The 18,592-nt window shown below is 44.1% G+C and overlaps 1 protein-coding gene across 1 annotated transcript in view; it reads left to right on the forward strand.

Moving 5' to 3' along the window:
- alpha-PheRS (phenylalanine--tRNA ligase alpha subunit) overlaps positions 1 to 18,592 on the forward strand; it is a 108,862-nt gene that overhangs the window by 86,411 nt on the left and 3,859 nt on the right. Inside the window, exon 14 of the mRNA XM_068362282.1 lies at positions 4,275 to 4,435. Coding sequence (XP_068218383.1) covers positions 4,275 to 4,435 — 161 coding nt within the window. The remainder of the gene's footprint in view (positions 1 to 4,274; positions 4,436 to 18,592) is intronic.

The raw sequence follows: 18,592 nt of genomic DNA on the forward strand, positions 1-18,592 counted from the left end.
TTAAGAGCTCATGGTTGGATGGACACCCTTCAATTTTTCAGATGTAACCTATCCTTAGAATGTCAATGATTTCTTTTCATTCTCCTTTCCCTGTCTTAAGATTTTAGTAAATAACAAACAAAAAGTTGCTTCTTTTTTATACTTGAAATCCTATAGGTAGGAAGTTGATTTTATCACCAAGTACTTCTCAAAAGTAGGAAATCACTCTTGAAATGTTCATGACAATCTCTGATTTTAAGTATTAGAATTGTCCCTACATGACATACAAACCCTCATCCTTTAATTTGGGAGATTGGTTCAATATGATCTGGAGAAGGTTTTTAAAACATGGATATCAAGTGGTTATCAAGCTGGAGAGCTTCATTTTTTATTTGGTCGTTGACGAGTACGCATTTGCTACCAGCATTATACCAAACTTTTTAATTTTCTATTGTAGGAAGTGAATGCTGTTATTGACTTGTGAATTTGGAAGTGAAACAGGATATTTATATTTGCTGAGGGAGGCATGGATGCAGCAACCAAACTGATTGTAGGTCCACACTCCCTCTGAGCATCTTGTAAAGGGCATGATTGTTTGCAGTCATCCCCGTCTACCGAGTGTAGGTCATGGCCTCATGTACAGTGGCAGGATAACCCCCTGAAGGGGAAGAAGCGAGCTAAGCCTTTTCCGGGTTCTGCCTTGACAATGCCTAGGAAGACACCAAAGAAGTCTTGCTGCTTCAGTTTCGTTAGGCGGTGCTACTGTTTCCGCCGCCCCTGGCAAGGTCCCCGGCGAGTGTACTTCAGAAGCAAAGAGCCCTTAGATATGCTTTGGTGGGATTTTTGGGTTTTGATGGTGTGTGGGGGACTCCCAGTGTTCATCGCACCCCTTCAGAAGCTGGAAGCTCTTGCCTATTGCTGTGCAGACTGTTGAAGAGTTCAACCTAAGGAAGTCTTGGGATTCTTCCAGTCTTTGATGTAAGCTCTCCATGACTTTTTCCAGGAAACCTGTAACTAAGGCTACTTCTCCCTGGGTTTCCCCAGTGCCAGTGTCCCAAATGATACTAGGAATGCCAGTGGTGAAAGGCTTGGTAGTGCTCCCAGTGTCAGGGACTCCTGTGGTCCCCCCTCCTCCCCCCATCCTAAAAGAACTGAAGGCTTGTAATGTGACTTATGCTGGCAAAAATGGTACTGGCACTTGGAGATGTTGTCCCCAATGTATCCCACCCCATCTGCTGTGCTTGTCATCTGCTATTACCTGCTCCTTCTGTGGTTGTGCCTCCCCAATATATCCCACCCCATCTGCTGTGCTGTCATCTGCTATTACCTGCTCCTTCTGTGGTTGTGCCTCCCTGCTTGTTACAAGGGTGCAGAACCCTTTGAGTGTGCCCCCTGGCCCCCCCCCCCCCAACAGTGTGTCCCAGTGTTGTGGCTCCTGTTAGAGCAACCTGTGTGGTTTCTCTCTCCGTCCCCAGGGACTGTTGTCTTTGCTCTCCTTTCAACACCATCTCTATCTCGAGGGGATAGATGGAACCTAAGTGGCTTCTGGCTGTGAGGGGTCCGAGGCCACACCTCCCTGGTCATGCCCAATACAGTGTCCCGTTTTTGTGTCATCCCGTCCGACTATCCCGGCAGCCCCAGCTGCCATGGTAGCCTCATCTGCTCAGGTAGCCTTGGCCATCCCAGTAACTCTGGCTACCCAGTAGCTGGTCAGAACAGAAGTATATGGCCCTGTTCATACACTTTCTGTTCTCTGGTTGATGGAAGAGCCTTGGCAATCTCCATCTCCTTTCCTTCCAGGTCTTTGGCTGCTCACTCCTTTTTCCTCCAAGTTCTCATAGGACTAAGTTGAGAGTATGGTACCATTCAAAGCACGCAATGGACAGTATGGTACCATTCAAAGCACGCAATGAACACTAGACACAGTTGTTTGTGAAGGTATGAAGATTGGCCCTCTTTGAAGTTGCCATGGTCGAATATTGTTGATTTGGCCCTGGATTGAGTTGTCTTCCCTGACATCTCTCCACAATGTTTCCTGGCTCAACGAGTGGTCAGAAGCACTTATGTACTTCACAAAGATGAGATTATCTACTGCAAAGTCATGGATGAAGTACAAGAGTTTCAAGCTATCTGGTGGGAAGGCTGACCTTCCTGGCTCATCAGGCAGCAAACCAGTGGGCCAACTGGGTTTTAAAGAGACGGGACGCTGTGGTCTTCCCTTTCTCAAAACAGGTTACCCCGGAGGTGGCGTTGTTGATAAGGGACTTGTCAGTGCAGTAGGCCACTTCTCTCTTTCTTAGGAGTCATGTGCAGGCAGTGGTGGAATCTTGGAGGAATGCTTTGCAAGACTTCCTCATCCAACACACAGTTCCCATGCCCTTCGAAGATAGCATGCAAGCCTCTTCTCGAAAAAAGCCCATACGTGCGGTCTTTTTGAGTACCCTATTCTGTTCCTTTCATAAAGTGTGGCAGTGAGAAGAGAGAAGAGAAAGAGAAACTGATGGTGGTATCCCCCCCCCTCTCTCTCTACCAAGAGTAGGAGAATGCCTGTCTCGTAGACGACTTGGCAAGGACATGGGGCCAAGCCTTGTGTAGTGCGTGCCCTTCAGGATGGCTACTTGTTACCCTTTCAGGATTGCCGGCCCCCTATCTCAGTTATCGATTAAGCTTCTGGTAAATCATTTAACATCGCTAAGAACCCTAGCCTTGCTGACTGAAGTGGAAGGGATGTTGGTGAAGAAGGCTCTTAGAGTTGTTCGGCACGAGTCTCGGGGCTTCTTCAGTCAACTCTTCCTAGTAAATTCAACTGCAGAGTTTGGGGCCAGTCATCGACCTCTCCTGCGAACACGTTTGTTCATCAAACAAAGTTCAGGATAGAAACTGTATGGTCTGTGCTGTCTTCCATCAATGCTTTCAGTGGACCTGTAGGACACATACCTACAAGTGCCTGTTTGTCATATCTCTTGATAGTATCTCCACTTTTCCTTACGATATGCTGTACCAATTCAAGACACTGTTTCAAACTGTGTATGGTTCCCCAAGTGTTCACTTGGATGTTCATCTTGTTAGCCGCTTGGGCCCACTCGCAGAGGACATGTCTGTTGATGTACAGGTTCTCGATAATTCCCTGATCTTGGCCTCCTCAGAGAGGCAGTTGCTACAGGATCGAGACCGAATGTTCTCAGAGGCTTAAGTACTTTGTATGCCGATTGACATTGCAGCAGACAATCGCATTAGCAGGCTCAAGGTGGCTGATTGAGGAAAACCTCACCAGTAGAGCCCCACTTGTCTCTCTGCCTCCAAATATGCAACTGTTCTCAGATGTGTCGAAAGAGGGGTGGGGTGCGCATCTGAACGCTCTGGTCATCTCAGGTGTCTGGTCTGAAGAAGGACTGCATCTGTACATCAACGACTTTGAAATTCAAGCAGCCTTTCTAGTGCTACAAGTATTCTAAGAATGTTTTGGGGAGGCACTCGGTAGTGCTGATGAGCGACAACTCTACCATAGTAGACTACGTCAACATGCAAGGGGTCATGGTCTTGAGCTCTCTCTGTGAGCTGAAGAAGTGGATGCATGTCTGGGTGACAATCCATACCATAGAGCTGCCAACCTGATACATTCCTGGGAAGAAGAATGTGCTAGCAGGCACACTCAGTCATCAGGAGCATGTTGCAGAGTTGGAGTGGTCCCTAAATCTTTGTGAAGCGGAGAGTACATTTGGATGTATATGAGAATCTCTCTCATATCAGTGAAGTTACTAGAGCAGCTTAGTACTTATCTGTCTCTCATCTTAAATGTTTACTCTTATTTATTTCCTTAAACCTTTTCCATTTATATAGAAATTAGGAGGGTTAAAAGCTTAACCTGAAATAAGTGAAATAGTAGATCTTTGTAATTGTGATAGACATAATTGCCATTAGATAATACATGTTCATTCCATTAATCTGCCCATGTCCTTATTTCATTAATATATAGTATAAGATGGTCCAGTGGATTACTTATGGCAGTGGTAAAGATTTCATTAACCTTGAAATAAAGGATGATTTAATGATGTATTTTGGGCTGACTGCCAAGCCTGAAATCTTAGAACAAATTAAGAAAATCTCTATTTTATTATTTTGATATAGTATTGTACAATACTATATGCAATGTACAATACTATATAATTTTCCTAGTAATTTTTACTGATATTTTTATAAAGTTAAACATTATAATGCACTGTTAGTGTATTTGTCACTATATTGTATGTCAATAAATGCATCTATTGCTATCCTAATATCTTCTTCTATTGCAGATTTGTGGTGAACATAACATTGGTCGATATCTATCACGATTAGCAGAGAGTTTGTCATTATCAAGTAACCTTTATGAGTGCCTTTCTAGTCCAGTTGTTATTGCTGAAATCGATGAGCATTTGGATCAATGTCATGCAAGGCTTTTACTTGGCACAAATAAGTAAGTTGATGAATAATATATTTTTTCTTTTTATATATAATTTTACAAACAACACTAATACACACAGTACTCCTAACAACTGGTACAGACCACTTAAATACTTGGTATTGTTATTCTGTTTCAATTATGGGAATGATAATATTACTCTAATGAATCAAAAGGAAATCACCCTCTTTGGCAGCTTGCCTTCCACCATAAATATGACATCACCAGACATTTCACGTGAACTTGGCAAAGAATCACTTGCGACATATGTAAAACCATTCGCTGTTTTCTTGCAAGAAATAAAAAAAAAATACTAACTTATAAAGCAAAGGTATTTCATTTTTATAATGTATAAGAATATATATTTCTAAGAAAATATTTTTCCTATTAGCGAACTTTCATTAGATAAATACCGATCTACTGTCACAGATAAAACAAAGGAAATAAAATTGGCATAAAATAGATTCTGTCCTAGGTATTGAATCAAATGTGTGCTAAGTAGTACAGGACTCTTACCGATACAGATCCAAGATAACTCGATATTTCAATAATGGGAATACTAATATCAATTGGTGACCTATTGAAGAATCCCTCTCTTTTCGCCAGAAATAAGACATCACCAGACATTAAGACTTTTCGCAATGTATTTTTTTAAATGTATGCTGTATTTTATCAGTAACAGAAAATACTAGCTTACATACATATACCAAGGCACTTCCCCCAATTTTGGGGGTTAGCTGACATCAAACAAATGAAAAAAAGGGGAACTTTCCTCTGCGTTCCACCCAGCCTGATGAGGGACTCAACCAAGTTCGACTGGTACTGCTAGGGTGCCACAGCCCATGCTCCCACATTATCCACCACAGATGAAGCTTCATAACGCTGAATCCCCTACTGCTGCTATCTCCGCGGTCATTCAAGGCGACCGGAGGAAACAGCAGGGGCTACCGGAACTGCGTCACAATCGCTCGCTATTCATTCCTATTTCTAGCACCCTCTCTTGCCTCTCTCACATCTATCCTCCTATCACCCAGAGCTTTCTTCACTCCATCCATTCACCCAAACCTTGGCCTTCCTCTTGTACTTCTCCCATCAACTCTTGCATTCATCACCTTCTTAAGCAGACAGCCATTTTCCATTCTCTCAACATTGCCCAACCACCTCAACACATTCATATTCACTCTAGCTGCTAACTCATTTCTTACACCCTTTCTCACCCTGACTACTTTGTTCTTAACCCTATCCACCAGCCACACTCCTCGGACACATCATCTTAAACACATTCAATTTCTGTCTCTCCGTCACTTTCATTCCCCACAACTCCGATCCATACATCACAGTTGGTACCATCACTTTCTCATACAGAACACTTTTTACATTCATGCCAACCCTCTATTCTTAACCACTCCCTTCACTCCCCCCAACACTTTGCAACCTTCATTCACTCTCTGACGTACATCTGCTTCTACTCCACCATTTGCTGCAACAACAGACCCCAAGTACTTTAAACTGATCCACCTCCTCAAGTAAATCTCCATTCAACATGACATTCAACCTTGCAACACCTTCCCTTCTCGCACATCTCATAACCTTACTCTTACCCACATTAACTCTCAACTTCCTTCTCTCACATACCCTTCCAAATTCTGTCACTAATCGGCCAAGCTTCTCTTCCGAGTCTGCAACCAGTACAGTATCATCCGCAAACAACAACTTTTTTACCTCCCATTCATGATCATTCTCGTCTACCAGTTTCAATCCTCGTCCAAGCACTCAAGCATTCACCTCTCTCACCACCCAATCAACATACAAGTTAAACAACCATGGTGACATCACACATCCCTGTCTCAGCCCCACTCTCACCGGAAACCAATCACTCACTTCATTTCCTATCCTAACACATGCTTTACTACCTTTTTAGAAACTTTTCACTGCTTGTAACAACCTTCCACCAACTCGATATAACCCTATCACATTCCACATCGCTTCCCTATCAACTCTTATCATACGCTTTCTCCAGATCCATAAACGCAACATACACCTTCTTACCTTTTGCTAAATATTTCTCGCATATCTACTTAACAGTGAAAAATCTGATTCTTACATCCCCTATCTCTTCTAAAACCACCCTGTACTTCTAAGACTGCATTTTCTGTTTTATCCGTAATCATATTAATCAGTACTCTACCATACACTTTTCCAACCACACTCAACAAACTAATACCTCTTGAATTACAATACTCATGCACATCTCCCTTACCCTTATATAGGGTACAATACGTGTACAAACCCCATCTACTGGTACCATTGTCAACACAAAACACACATTAAACAATCTCACCAACCATTCAGGTACGGTTCGTTTTTATAACAGAAAATCTATTATTTCTAATCAAATATTTGTCTTATTAATCCTGTGCGGCATACTATTCCAGATAAACTTGTGATGTCAACACAGCTGAAAAAGTGGTTGTAAAGTCGAACAGTTGTAAGTCACATATGTCGTAAAAAATTCTAATGTCCGGTAGGCCGCTTCCTCCGGTCGCCTTGGATGACCGCGGAGGTAGCAGCAGTAGGGGACTGAGTGTTTTGAAGCTTCATCTGTAGTAGATAACGGGGGAGGGTGGGCTGGGGCACCCTAGCAGTACCAGTCAAATTCAGTTGAGTCCCTTGTCAGGCTGGGAGGAACATAGAGAGGAAATGTCCCCTTTTTTTTCATTTATCATTTATGATGTCGGCTACCACCCAAAATTGGGGGAAGTGCCTTGGTATATGTATGTATGTATATCTAACAGTCTATTTAGATGTTATATTTGTTTGATTTAAAGTTAGAAAATTCAAATTTATTTCTACAGTTGGTTTTCGGCATTTAAGAAAAGTGTTAGTATTAACAGTATGGCTTTCGTCATTTTGGTCTCTGTAGTAAGCCACAATAACAAGTTACTCGGTGACTCAGCTGTGCAAACTAAGTAGCCTACAGAAGACTTCCTATTCCAGGTTGTTCGAGTAAGTAGTATTGAGAATGGTTTAATTACCAGTATTTTTGGGCTCAAGCCATGTCGTCCTGATGGAAGTTCCTTAAAGGCAGCTTCCTAGGGTATATTACAACTACGGCGATATTCCCAGAGAATTTACCTTCAGGTACCCAGAATTCTAACTCCTGGAGCGAGTATCCCTAAAAAAGACCTTAGGGATATCGTAAATATCAGTGGACGTATTCTTGACACGCCTCATAGCAATCTATACCCCGAATAGAGTTAACACTTCGTAGGGGTAAAATGGCAAGAAAACGAAAACGATAAGAAAGGGGGGGAGCCGTTCATAAGGCATCCCTCCTCCCCGTTTCGAAAGCGTGCCCTGCGCCGCTCACGGCGCCATCTGTATTCCTTTTTGCGTAGCTCTACGACTCGGTGTGTTTTTCCCTGTTTACTACCCAATCTTGGAATTTTCTCGTTAATAATGCTTTCTCCAACTTCTTCTGCCTCGGATAAGTTGAGTATTATTTCTTTTATGTATAAATGTAGGCTCTTGGTTAAAATTAAAGTAATTAAAAGAGTTATCTTTGATACAAGAGCTGTTGCCTGCTGGAGGCATCATGGATGCTGTCGCTCGCTAGAATAGGATTTATTTGTTAGCAAGAGCGACGTTCCCAGCCCCCTTTGCGCTTAAATATTAGCTACTTAGCTTATTTAGGAATTCTGTTATGATGCGATAGTAGTGTGCCTGGCGAAATTTGCCAAGGCTACCAACACTAGTCTTCGTAGGCTAGTTGTTGGCCTATGTACTTCCTGCATGATAATTAGTCTTCCAAATGTGAATTTATTGCTTTAAGCGTTAGGCAACGTTATACATATTAGTCCTTTTCGAGTACCTTCCAAGATAGTATTGATGTGAGTTTCGGTGAATTAGGTAATCGATTCTCTTAGTGCCTAGGCTAGGTTGTCTTAGGTCATTATAATATTATCTGTTCCCCGTTTGCTCCCTTCTCTTCGGGGAAGGGGCAAACCCTTTCCCTCTGTTTAAGCCTTAGGCTTAACTCTAGTGGTTTATTTGAATTAATCTTCAAATATATCTATGCTGGAGTAGTACTGTACCTTCCCGTTCCAACAGTATTGGTTCAGAGGGGGACAGTACAACAGTGTTTAGTCTGAGCCCAGTTTGTCTGGCATGGGGCAGAGTCTCCCTTGCCGATTGACTCGGGCACTAAGGGTACCCCCCCTTAGTCCACCTTGTTGGGTTCCAGTAGTGATCCCTTTACTCGGTGACTCATCAGACTGTCCTTGCCGTTCCGGTCTCGGGATATGTTCCCTTTTCTGGAAAGGCAATTCCTTCCTTGCCGTGGTTCGTGGGAGGCAGCCAGTAGTGCCGGCCTCCCTCTCGGGTCTTTCTCTAACTGAGATGAACTGTCTTAGTTGGGAATGACCCTTAACCAAGGTAAGGTTGGATAGGACCCTCTGTCCTTCCCTTCTCTTTTTCCGTTCATTGTGTCAGTCGTCTGCATCCTTGCCTAGCCTAGGTTGGGATGAGGAACTGACGTGGTCTCCTGTCGGCCGGCAAAGTGTGCCGACCGGCAGAGACCATTACTGTGAGTGCTGCCCGGTCCTCTCTTGGTCCCTCTATCGCTGCCGTCTGAAAATTCAGTAGGCAGCGGTTAGGAAGCTTGACTTAGTGTCTCCCCCTTCCTTTCGGCACTCTTTCGGGTGCCGGGCCCAGAGACTTATAGTCTCTTAACCCGGCACTCATTCTTTTGTCTTAGTATGTGTTGTCCTTGCCGTCTGCCGGCCTACAGGCCGGCCGTCGGTGGGGAGGGGTGTTCTCCAGTTCTCTTGCTGTCGGTCGGCGTTGGGTGTATACCTTTGCCGGCCGGTCTATTGCTCATCTGCCGGCCACTACAAGTGGGGCCGGCAGCCGAGCGCTGCCTAGTGTGGGGCCAGCCGGCAGGGTTTGTTTACTGCTGCCGGCCGGCCTGCGACACTGCCCAGTCAGCCGGCCACTAAAAATGATGGCCGGCAACTCAGTGCAAACCGGGTGGCTACGGTCCGGCAACCACTGCCGGCCGGTTCAGGCATGGGTTCTGGAGTTCTCCCCAATAAAGGTGATCTGATGTTGTGTACTTGAGATCTACCTTTCGAAAACAAGGGGGGGGGGGTACTGAGCGGCAATAGCCGGCTGGCACACCACCCTCAGATACTGTATCAGTCCTCTCTTGGTGGTATATTCAACCAAGGGAGTTCATGATGTAGTAAGTTACAACACTGTCTTTTCTATCTTACTTGTGTTACTGGTATAATCACCTGGTGTCGCCTTACAAGGATAAAAGATAATTCTTTTATTCCTGGCCAGAATGGTAATATTTTACCTTAGGTGTGAGCTACACCTAATTTCCTTTGGAAATACGTTCTCTGGTTATTCTAGTAAAGACTAACTATGTGACTTGGCTGGTGGGCTTCCACAGGTGTTTGTGTGGGTTTCACAAGTAGGTGTCTTTCCCTTATTCTTGTTGAATACTCATTTGTTACATGTGAATTAAAATTCACTTGATATTCATGGAAATTTTTCTTCTTTTACAGGAGGAGCATCCGAAGTGTGATAGTGTCTTCTGCAATGTCCGCAGTAAGAACTTTTGCGGACATGCCTCGTGTAGGAGGCACGCGGCTTGTGCAGCCTCCAATGATGAACATCGTTACTGGGATCCGCAGGTATGTGCTGTATGTACTAACCTGCTATCAGAGGCTTTTGAATCCCCTAGGTCGGCGGAGTCAAGAGATGCAGCGAGGGAGAGGCTTCGCGTATGGGTAAGGGGTTTTCAGAAAAACACCACTGGACCTTATCTTCCTAACGAGAAGATGAGGGCATACCTTTTTCCCAAGGCTTCCCCTGATGCTGTTGTTCCCCAGCCTCGGCCGGAGATCCCTCTGATCCAGATTCCAGTGGAGGAGGATGTCGCTGACGCCTTGCAGGACATCCAGTTGGACGACAAGATGTCCGACTTGTCCGATCGTGCGGAGCAGGATCTCCTCGCAGAGGGCGAGGAGCAGGATCGAGATCCTATTGCCGTGGAGGAAGAGGTTCCCGTATCATCAGACGTGCCGGTTCAGGTCCCTGAACCTATCCCCTCTACCTCGTCCGCTCTTCCAGCAGAGCTTGGACAGGCTCTCTCTTCCATCGTTGGTATGATCCAACAGATGCAGAGGGAGAATAATCAGAAGGCCGCTACTTTGGAGCTCCAGATGCAGAAGATCACAGCATCACGTGGACCTCCAAAGAAGCTCAACGTTAAGGACCTTCCTCTGTGCTCGGATGCCAACCCGTGGAGATATGCCGAGCACATGCCGATGACGATTGGGAAGATCGTCATGTCGGAGAAACTGGGTTCAGTTCCCCTTGAGGAGGTGGAATTCTGGCCCAGTAGAGGGGCCTACCCGGACTGCTATGTCCGTTTGAAGAAGGAGCCGGCTTCGAAGGAGGAGACGGAACCAAAGGAGGTGATTATCCTGGATCACTCCAAGGCTCAAGCCACTTTGACAGCTGCTTTAAAGGAGAGGGGGTTCTCAAACTCAAAGGTTGCCGCCTTGAGTAAGAAGCACCCCTCCTTTGTATCCTCCCCGGCTAGGGCCTTCCCCTTTATGCAAAAGGGGTTTGCGGCCGTCATCAAGGCGGTTGAAGCTGGCAAGCCGTGCCCGTCTTTGGAGGAATGTAAACCTCTATCGCTGGCATTGCCAATGGATAATAAGGACTGGAAGGAGGTGCACCTTACTTTCTCGGTTGGGAAGTTGGACGCCGACATTGCAGGACAGCAGTTCGGCGAAAACCTTCCCAAGTTGTCGGAATTCCTTCTACGGAGGGAATTGGACACAAAGGAGCGCCTGGCAGCCTCGATGTCTCTCCAGACCAACATGGAGACGATGGCTAGCGACCCCAAGATGCCAGAGATGTTCATGGTTATGGCCAAAATCCATCTGGCCACAGTAACCAAGGACCTCTATTGCTTTGTGAAAGCAAGGAGAGCCTGTAGGGAGTTTGTGTTCGCCTCGGCCACAGTGAGGCACGAACCCAAGAGGCTAATTTCATCCAACATCTGGGGTAAAGATCTCTTTCCCAAGGACGTGGTCAAAGAGATCGTGGACAAGGCAGCCACTGAGAACCGCAATCTTCTCCTGAAGTGGGGCCTGTCCCTTAAGAGGAAGTCTTCTCCGGATGAGGGCCCTCAGCCGAAAGGAAAGGCGAAGAAGTCAAGGTTTTCCTCCCGTCCAGCCAAGTCCTTCAAACAGCAAAGACCACAGCAGCAACAGCCAGCTTTGCCTCCGGTTCCACAACTGGTAGCCCAGACCCCGACCACCTTCCAATGGGTTCCCCAAGCCATGTCATCAGCTTCCCCTGCTTTCAATCCCGTGTTCGAGGGACAGTCGACCACGTTTCGTGCAAGGCCCAGAGGAGCAGCTAGAGGGTCATCAAGACGCCCCTCTAGGGGACGAGGATTCAGAGGTGGTCGCGGCCAGGGAGGCAAGACTGCAGGACAGTCAAAGTGAAGTGTCGCCGGTAGGTGGGAGACTTCAGTATTTCCGGGATCGCTGGACCTTCGATCCCTGGGCCCACAGCCTTCTCAAAAATGGACTGGGTTGGAGTTGGTACAGTACTCCGCCCCAGTGCCCTCAATTTTTCCAACACTCCACCCCCGTTTTGGAGGAGTACACCCAAGATCTGTTGGAGAAAAAGGTGATCAGGAGGGTAAAGTCCATCAAGTTCCAAGGGAGGCTGTTTTGTGTTCCCAAGAAAGACTCGGGGAAACTCAGAGTCATTCTGGACTTGTCACCACTCAACAAGTTCATAGTGAACCACAAGTTCAAGATGTTAACGTTACAACACATAAGGGCCTTACTGCCCAAGAGGGCATATACCGTCTCCATCGACTTGTCAGACGCATATTGGCACGTTCCAATAAGTCGTCGTCTCTCCCCCTACCTAGGATTCAAGCTACAACAAAAACTTTACGCTTTCAGGGCGATGCCCTTCGGACTAAACATAGCCCCAAGGATCTTTACGAAGCTTGCGAGCGCAGCTCTCAAACAGTTACGCCTAAAAGGGTTCCAGGTAGTAGCCTACCTGGACGATTGGTTGGTGTGGGCAGCATCCAGAGCAGAATGCTTGCAAGCTTCCCTACAAGTGATTCAGTTCCTGGAATATCTAGGCTTCATGATCAACAGAAAGAAGTCTCGTCTTTCTCCAGCTCAGAGGTTCCAGTGGTTGGGAATTCACTGGGATTTAGTGTCACACCGTCTTTCCATCCCGATGTCAAAGAGGAAGGAAATAGCAGGGTCTGTCAGGAGACTTCTAGGTTCCGAGAGGATATCAAGACGCGAACAAGAGAGGGTTTTGGGCTCTCTTCAGTTTGCATCAGTAACAGACCCTGTGCTAAGAGCACAGCTAAAAGATGCAGCGGGAGTATGGAGAACCTTTGCATCGAAAGAGCGAAGGGACTTGAAGAGACCGGTCCCACTTCGACTACGTTCTCTTCTCAGACCGTGGTCTCAAGCCAGTCGTCTAAAGAGGTCTCTACCTCTTCAGCCACCCCCCCCGTCAGTGACAATCCACACAGACGCCTCAAAGGTAGGGTGGGGGGGTCACTCCCATCGGAAAAAAGTGCAAGGAATCTGGTCCAAGCTATTTGGGACCTTTCACATAAACTTTCTAGAAGCTATGGCAGTACTTCTGACCCTGAAGAAAGTATCCCCACGTCACTCGATCCACGTAAGGTTGGTACTGGACAGCGAGGTGGTTGTGAAATGTCTGAATCGGCGGGGATCGAGATCCCCACCTCTCAACCAGGTAATGTTAGCCATATTCCGACTGGCGGAGAAGAAGAAGTGGCACCTGTCAGCAGTTCACCTTCAAGGAGTCCGGAATGTGACCGCGGACGCTCTATCCAGGGTAACACCAATAGAGACAGAATGGTCCCTAGACGCAGGATCATTCTCTTTCATCTTGAGACAAGTCCCAGAACTGCAGATAGACCTCTTCGCGACGAAGGACAACAAGAAGCTGCCGAAATATGTGTCCCCATATGTGGACCCCTCGGCAGAAGCAATAGATGCGATGTCCCTCGATTGGAACAGATGGTCCAGGATCTACCTGTTTCCCCCTCACAATCTGATGTTGAGGGTCCTCAACAAACTGAGATCCTTCAAGGGAGTAGCAGCAATAGTGGCCCACAAGTGGCCGAACAGTGTATGGTTCCCTCTGGCTCTGGAACTACGACTGAGGTTCCTACCACTCCCGGACCCAGTTCTGTCCCAGCAAGTCCAGAAGTCGACTGTCTTCGCTTCATTACAGAAAACCCGAACCCTGCAGCTCATGATTTTCTCTCCCTAGCGGTGAAGAAACGGTTCGGAATCTCGAAAGATAGTATCGACTTCCTGGAAGAATACAAGTGTAAGTCTACTAGGAGGCAGTACGAATCTGCATGGAAGAAATGGGTAGCCTTTGTCAAAGATAAGAACCCGCACGAGATCTCTACGGAGTTCTGCCTATCCTTCTTCATTCACCTCCACGGACAGGGGCTGGCGGCGAACACAATTTCTACATGTAAGTCAGCTCTAACAAGACCCATTCTATATGCCTTCCAGGTAGACCTCGCTAACGAAATGTTTAATAAGATCCCAAAGGCCTGTGCTAGGCTTAGACCATCAGCTCCTCCAAAGCCTATTTCATGGTCATTAGACAAAGTCCTTCATTTTGCCTCATTACTAGATAATGAGGAATGTGAGTTGAAGGACCTGACTCAAAAAGTGATCTTCCTTTTTGCCCTTGCTTCTGGGGCCAGAGTTAGTGAGATTGTGGCCCTCTCGAGAGAGGAGGGCCGAGTTCAGTTCCTGGATGGGGGAGAACTGAACCTGTTTCCGGACCCTACGTTTCTCGCTAAGAACGAGTTGCCCACCAACAGGTGGGGTCCCTGGAGAATCTGCCCTCTGAAAGAAGATGCATCTCTATGTCCCGTAGAATGCCTTAAGGTCTATCTTCGTAGAACTTCAGACTTCCATGGGGGCCAACTATTCAGAGGAGAAACATCGGGCTCGAATTTATCTTTAAATCAACTTAGGGCGAAAATTACATATTTTATTCGCAGAGCGGATCCTGACAGTTCACCCGCAGGTCATGATCCGAGGAAAGTTGCTTCATCTTTAAACTTCTTTAACTTTATGGATTTTGAACACCTTCGTTCATACACTGGCTGGAAGTCTTCCAGGGTATTCTTTCGCCACTATGCTAAGCAAGTGGAGCAGCTAAAGAGGTCTGTGGTAGCAGTTGGTTGCGTCGTTAACCCTGCTGTTTAACTCTGCGAGGAACAGCGGAATCATTTGGGACTTGGATTCTTGGGTGAATAGTTAGTTATATATGTTGATATAACTGGTAGTGTAGGCTCTCAGAGCCCACAGTGACTGTTCCAACGTGATGGTGATGGTAACACAAGTACAGACAGGTGTGCCAAGCGTTTGCCAACGCTATTGTCAGCGAAGTAGTAACATGGACGTTAAAGTTTGATACCGGGGTATGTGTAAGTGACACATATGTTTTCTTTCAGATAATCATTCATCCATGCACTACAGTACTTGTGAAAATTGTTGGTCATCCACCTAGCATATGTACATATTTATGGTGACCATGTCTATTTATTGTTTCTCAATAAACTTGTTCTCGGGAACCTTGCGTCTCCTTCACCTATATTTTTGATTTCATATTGTTTTTTGAGCATTTAGCCTATGTATATTAATCGGGGATATCTATAATAGCCTATTCCTTAATGCAAAGCCTGGATTATACTGGTTTATACTTTCCTTAGCAATAAGGACTCCACCCCTTTCTGAGGATGGTGGTAGCAGCAAGTTTAATCCTACGCAGATATAACCTTTTGTCTATTTTTACTTCGACCAGGGTGCTGGTCGGGACTTTTTCTTTTGGATACGGTAGTCCCGTAAGACTTCGCTTCATATAGAGTGAGACCACTATATGGTACTGGCTGGCGAGTGATTCATACATAGGTATATGTACTCTTCGTTCGTTTCTAGAGTCTAGTAGGACTCCTCCCTGTAGGGGGCAGGAAGCACTCTCATGGCTTATGATTAGTGAAAAGATGTATAACGGTAACATCTTAGGTCTGTCAGTCGAGTTGACTAAGAAACATTCTTGAGGAGTACGGCACGTATTGAGAATCCACAGATACAGTAATGCTCTGGTATACTTCCATCAGGACGACATGGCTTGAGCCCAAAAAACGGATTTTGAGCGAAGCGAAAAATCTATTTTTGGGTAAGATAGCCATGTCGTCCTGATGGACCCGCCCTGCTCCTTTTCAAAATAAATAAGAGTGAAAAGGATAGTAGGACCCCTCCCTACATACAGTATCTGTAGCACCTCGTGTATCGCTACAAGGAATACAGATGGCGCCGTGAGCGGCGCAGGGCACGCTTTCGAAACGGGGAGGAGGGATGCCTTATGAACGGCTCCCCCCCTTTCTTATCGTTTTCGTTTTCTTGCCATTTTACCCCTACGAAGTGTTAACTCTATTCGGGGTATAGATTGCTATGAGGCGTGTCAAGAATACGTCCACTGATATTTACGATATCCCTAAGGTCTTTTTTAGGGATACTCGCTCCAGGAGTTAGAATTCTGGGTACCTGAAGGTAAATTCTCTGGGAATATCGCCGTAGTTGTAATATATCCTAGGAAGCTGCCTTTAAGGAACTTCCATCAGGACGACATGGCTATCTTACCCAAAAATAGATTTTTCGCTTCGCTCAAAATCCGTTTTTTTAAAGGATATTTCAGATCAAACTTTTATTACTTGGTTTATAGTTTACCTACTACAGTGGCAATGAAGAGGTGAAATTGTACTACTCATCATCTACAATTTACATAGGGAATAATATTCTGATTTTGATCTATACAGGTAATACACTAGACTAACACAATACTGTACCTGTATTTACATTTCCTTTTCACTGTTTCATTATCCGTAATGTATCCCTTTCAACATTCTGTCAGATATTCATGGTTATACTAAACAAAAATGTTGTACTCTCTCTTGTATTGTATTGTTAGATACAGTAGAAATAATTGTAGTTTTTATTTAGGTCGATCTTAATGATATTTAAGATGTGATCAAGAGAATCTAATCCTTCCATTTAAGGTTGATTCCTTCAGTTTCCCATCCTTCATAGTAGCACAAAAGTTATTTACTAGGTTCAAGGATCTTTTATAGCACCTTTTCGAAATCATATCACATCCATTCTGAATCCTTGATAGAAGCATTTACGCACTACAATAGTAATAAAAATACAGGTCAAACCAGCTATGACTTCGATTTGTAAAACAAGTGCTTAAGATTAACCTTTATATAGTATGCTATAAATAATAGCATTCTATAGCAATAGAAGCGCTGGTCAGGACTCATGGTGCATCATGGTTCCTCGATTTCTTTATTCATACCCGAGATTTTACAATAAATCTATATACTGTACCCATGATTAATAGTTTTCAATACATTATTACACATCTCTTCCCTATTGAAGTGGTGATTTTGCTTCAAATACTTTCCTGGTTTGGCACAAATTCAATTGGTGCTTTAACTTTCCCACGCCCTTTTTCTCTATTTGAAAGTGGCAATTTGGCCCCTAATGATCGCTGCTTTAATCATTCTACACTGATTATTCCCAATGTTTTAAAATTTTGTTTACACATATCATATTTAACAAGTGTTAAGGGATTATTTCCCTGCTCATGCTATTTGCAGTTGATTTTATTCCTTAAAGTCGGATTTAACCCTAGATAATGTAGTTTGAGTGCATTCAGTGAAACAATTGGTAAAATTCATGATAACTCAACAATTTGTGATTGTTATTGTCTGTAATGAGGAATTAATAAAACAAAGTGGTGTCCTATGTTTTCAAGTGATAATCACTCTGGATTCTTTCACTTATTTTGCTAATGGTTAGGTAGTTTTTAATGTTCATTCTTTATGTAGAATAGTATTTAGTGTAGTTCTTTAGTGCTCATTCTTTATATAGAATAGTACTTATTTTTGTTTTCTTAAATTTTTACTTTTAGCATATACAATTTCTCCAGGAATTTGTGGAAATTTAGGAATCATTTAGTCATTTGAAGCATTTCAAAGATGAATGGGCTAAGCATAATTTCTCTATGTTGCCTAACAACTTCAGTTCTTGATAATCAAAATAGAATAGTAGTAGTAATAAGTTTTAAAAATATCTTTTTGACTCCAGATTCATTAATCTAAAAGATTGTAGTCTAGTGTTCATATTCTCTTAAGCTTGGATGTTAGTAGAGACAATAAAAACATTCATGCTCCTCACATTCTGATTAGTAGCAGTTTTAATGTTGAGGGAGGAGTTGGAATGCAAAGCCTTGCGCAAACAGCTATAACTTGCCAGTTTTGAAATTATTTGTTTTTTAAATGTGATTTTTGTTGGTAAAAGTAATGAGTCACTACTTTACATAAATAGTGGTTGTTTTTTGTTGGTAATAGTAATGAGTCTCTACTTTATGTAAATGGTGGTTTTAAGAGTTAGAGAATGAAGAAGCTGAATTTTGCTAGAAAAGGGATGATTTTTTTTTCCCATTAAAACAAGTATAATATCAATCTCCGAAAAAATTATAATACACGAATGATGCTGTATTTGTTCAACCGTTTTGTATGCTTTAGCCATGTCATGACATTCTGTACTAAAAGGCATCGAACATCTTTATACAGTATGCAAGGAAGTAATATTTTTTATATACATTATGGTCTTTTGGAGCTAGTGAGGGTTGAAAAGCTAATAAAACCGGGGGTAAAAAGTAAATATCAAGAAAAGTTGAAAATGGCATATGACGAAGTGAAAGTAAGAGAAACTGGTAATTTAGAGGAGTGGAAGTTAGTAAAAGAAAATTTTGTTGGGATTACAAGTGATGTGTTTGCCAAGAAGTTTGTTGGAGGCTGCATGAGGAAGGGCAGTGAATGGTGGAATGAAGGAGTGAAGGTAAAAGTGGAAGAGAAAAAGAGGGCTTTTGAAGAATGGCTGCAGAGTAATAGTGTAGATAAGTATGAAAGAAATAGAAAGAAAAATGTGGAAGTAAAGCGCATGGTAAGTGAGGCAAAGAGGGCAGCTGACCTGAGGT

The sequence above is a fragment of the Palaemon carinicauda genome, chromosome 38 (genome assembly GCF_036898095.1).
Source record: "Palaemon carinicauda isolate YSFRI2023 chromosome 38, ASM3689809v2, whole genome shotgun sequence".
Lineage (NCBI taxonomy): Eukaryota > Metazoa > Arthropoda > Malacostraca > Decapoda > Palaemonidae > Palaemon > Palaemon carinicauda.